This window comes from Poecilia reticulata, linkage group LG6, assembly GCF_000633615.1.
Source record: "Poecilia reticulata strain Guanapo linkage group LG6, Guppy_female_1.0+MT, whole genome shotgun sequence".
In the NCBI taxonomy this organism is placed as follows: Eukaryota; Metazoa; Chordata; class Actinopteri; order Cyprinodontiformes; family Poeciliidae; genus Poecilia; species Poecilia reticulata.
This window is the reverse complement of record NC_024336.1, coordinates 15557846-15560379: the sequence shown is the minus strand read 5'-3', so window position 1 is coordinate 15560379 and position 2534 is coordinate 15557846. Positions and strand designations below refer to the sequence as shown.

Here is a 2534-nt window from a genome sequence, read left to right as displayed (position 1 = left end):
AAAAATTTTGTTTTTGGCATCTTATTTTAAAGAGGGGAACATTTACCTGTACATCTGTTTGAGCACGGGTGCCAACAGTAAACTGGCAGTCCTGAGGCTTCAAGGCAAGGAAAGTCGGGCGACCATCAAACGGTAGCACCCAGGACCCATTGGCGCTTCTGAACGGCAGGTGGCCGCTGGGAGACACAGCTCCTGTGTCTGTGAGCTCCATCACAGAGTCCTTTATGTGGCTGATTATTTGGTGGTTTTCCTCCAGGAGCTGCTCCAGCTGCTCTATCCGATTCTGGAGGACTGAGATTTGGCTCTAAAAGAGAAAATAATCATAAACCAAAGAGCTGTGMACTCCTAATCTRACAGTACCAATAGACTGACAGTGGAAATTAAGTAAATGCAATGTGTTACTGCAGTACGTTTAAAGTTAATGAGTCTGTATAAAAATAATTTACAACCCATTWGAGCCTCGTTTCTACAGGACAATTTAAATGCGTCTGAATAATTAGACATCATTCCTAAAAGATGTTGAAACGTTTAACTTAGGCTTGGCACACTAAACAATTTCTGTAAAACAAAAAAATATAAATGCTTTCATTAGATTTACAAAGTAAATATGCTGCCAGGCTAAAGCAGGAATTCTTACCCGTGGAAAGTTTCCTCCATTCTGTCGCCTTGCAGGGTCATGCTGGACTCGGTCCAACATCAAATAAAGAGAGAACACGGCCACACAGAATATGGCCCCTCCGCACACCGTCACCTGTTTCCTCAGCTTCATCCTCCTCTGGAGCGGTCCTTTGTTTCCTCAAGACTCAGATGTATTAAAAAAAAAGTCCTTGAATAGATCTGGTGTTTTCAACAGAAAAGGCAAAAGGTCCAAGAGAACTGGAATTCAGCACAAAAAGTAATGATGGAAACTAAGAATCTACGCCAGCGTAGAAGCTGTGATGCCTGCAACCTCCACTCACCACACCAGATATCACAGTGACAGGAGGCTACTGCAGCAGAGGCTGTGGAGAAGCTTCTGAAGCAGTAATTGCTGGCAAAAAGTCTGTCAGCTCTGGCCAGAACCACAGTCACCGGTGGTCTCCTTCAAAGTGGCCCTTGTGCTCAACCATCCAAACCGATGAGATTGCAGGAAAAGGAGGAAAAGAAAAAAGAAAAAACACAACAMAGTAGGGGCACAAATAGTGAGACTAGTGTCCCCGTAGCATGACTGTTGTTGCTGTACACCTGCTCTCTTGGTCCAGTCCCCACTCCCACTGAAAACTTTAATCCTCCTGCACAACCAGAGTCAACGCCCTTTTGCTTCGTCTGCCGCTGCAGTTTGCACACAGAGCAGTAGTGCAAATGGAAAAGGTGAAAAAAGCTTGGCTAAAAGTCACGGCAGCTTTTTTCCCCTTTTTTAAACTCAAGCTTCACTCCAAAGCAGCTCCAGGAATTGAAATGATACAACCGCTATCCTTCTCTCTGTGGCATTGTGGATAAACATTGACTCTGGCAGCAAGATCAGTGTCTGTCCTTGGACAACAAGTGCAGAGGCAACGTCACATTTGAAGGTCCTCTTCAGCTGCAGAGAGAGGGGAAAAAATGCAAAAAGGTATAAGTGCATTTTCATAAAATTTTAATATGAATTAAATTTTAACAATTTTCTAAAAATGTAACAACATGACAAAAACTTCTGTTTTGGCTTTCACAACCATGAAGAAGCAAACACTTCAAACATTTAAAAATAAGGGCAAACCGCAAAAAAGGCTTTGCTAAAGAAGTTGGTGATTTACATAGTGCTGTAGCCAACCATACTGACAGAAAGTTGAGTGAAAGAAAAATATGTGTTTGGAAAAAAAAAAAGAAAAAGTGTTTCAGCAACAGGCTAATCACAGTTTCAACAGGATTGTAAAACAAAGTTCTTTTAAACTTTGGTCATTTACAAGCTCTCAATGGCTTGTGAACCAGACACACCATAGTTTAGGTCGTTTCAGGTCCAGTGTGAGGTTTTCGCAGTCATTAATTATTTGGGGGAAGCCATATTCATCAAAGTGAAAGAAATTAATGTTTTAATACACATCACTCTGTGTGTCACTAATCCAAACAACATTAGTGTTTAGGGTTTTTTCTGCAAACTATTTCAAGATGACAAAAAGTTAGAAAACTCCAAATTCTGAGGGAAATACGTAAATAGATCTGCGCAACATGTTGCATCACATTTCCATTCCAACAAGTACGACATTACCATAGCAGCACACTGCTTGGACGCAATGTTTAATAGGCTTTTAAATTAACAGTGCCAAGCATTAAAAGCCTGCTTGCCAGAAATATATTTGGTCACGTGGGTGAACTTTCACTGCCTTTATGTTTATCTAGTGACCAAGRTAATTAAGCTCCGGAAGAATAGTGGTGACATCTTGACGATGAACAAGCAAGCAAGAAGTGAGAGTTAAACAATTTGGTAACACTTTATTTCAAGTGTTACCAAATTGTCATGACACTTTCATAAACATGACGTAACACCTGTCATGAGTATGAATAAGCCTTCATGAATA

At 40.9% G+C, this 2534-nt stretch overlaps 1 protein-coding gene across 1 annotated transcript in view; it reads right to left on the bottom strand.

Moving 5' to 3' along the window:
- The window catches only part of man2a2 (mannosidase, alpha, class 2A, member 2), an 18319-nt gene extending 17550 nt beyond the window's left edge, over positions 1-769 (bottom strand). The window contains exons 1-2 of the mRNA XM_017305165.1: positions 638-769; positions 67-304 (exon numbers count right to left, since the gene is read on the bottom strand). Coding sequence (XP_017160654.1) covers positions 67-304; positions 638-769 — 370 coding nt within the window. The remainder of the gene's footprint in view (positions 1-66; positions 305-637) is intronic.
- Between the last annotated feature and the right edge of the window lie 1765 nt (positions 770-2534).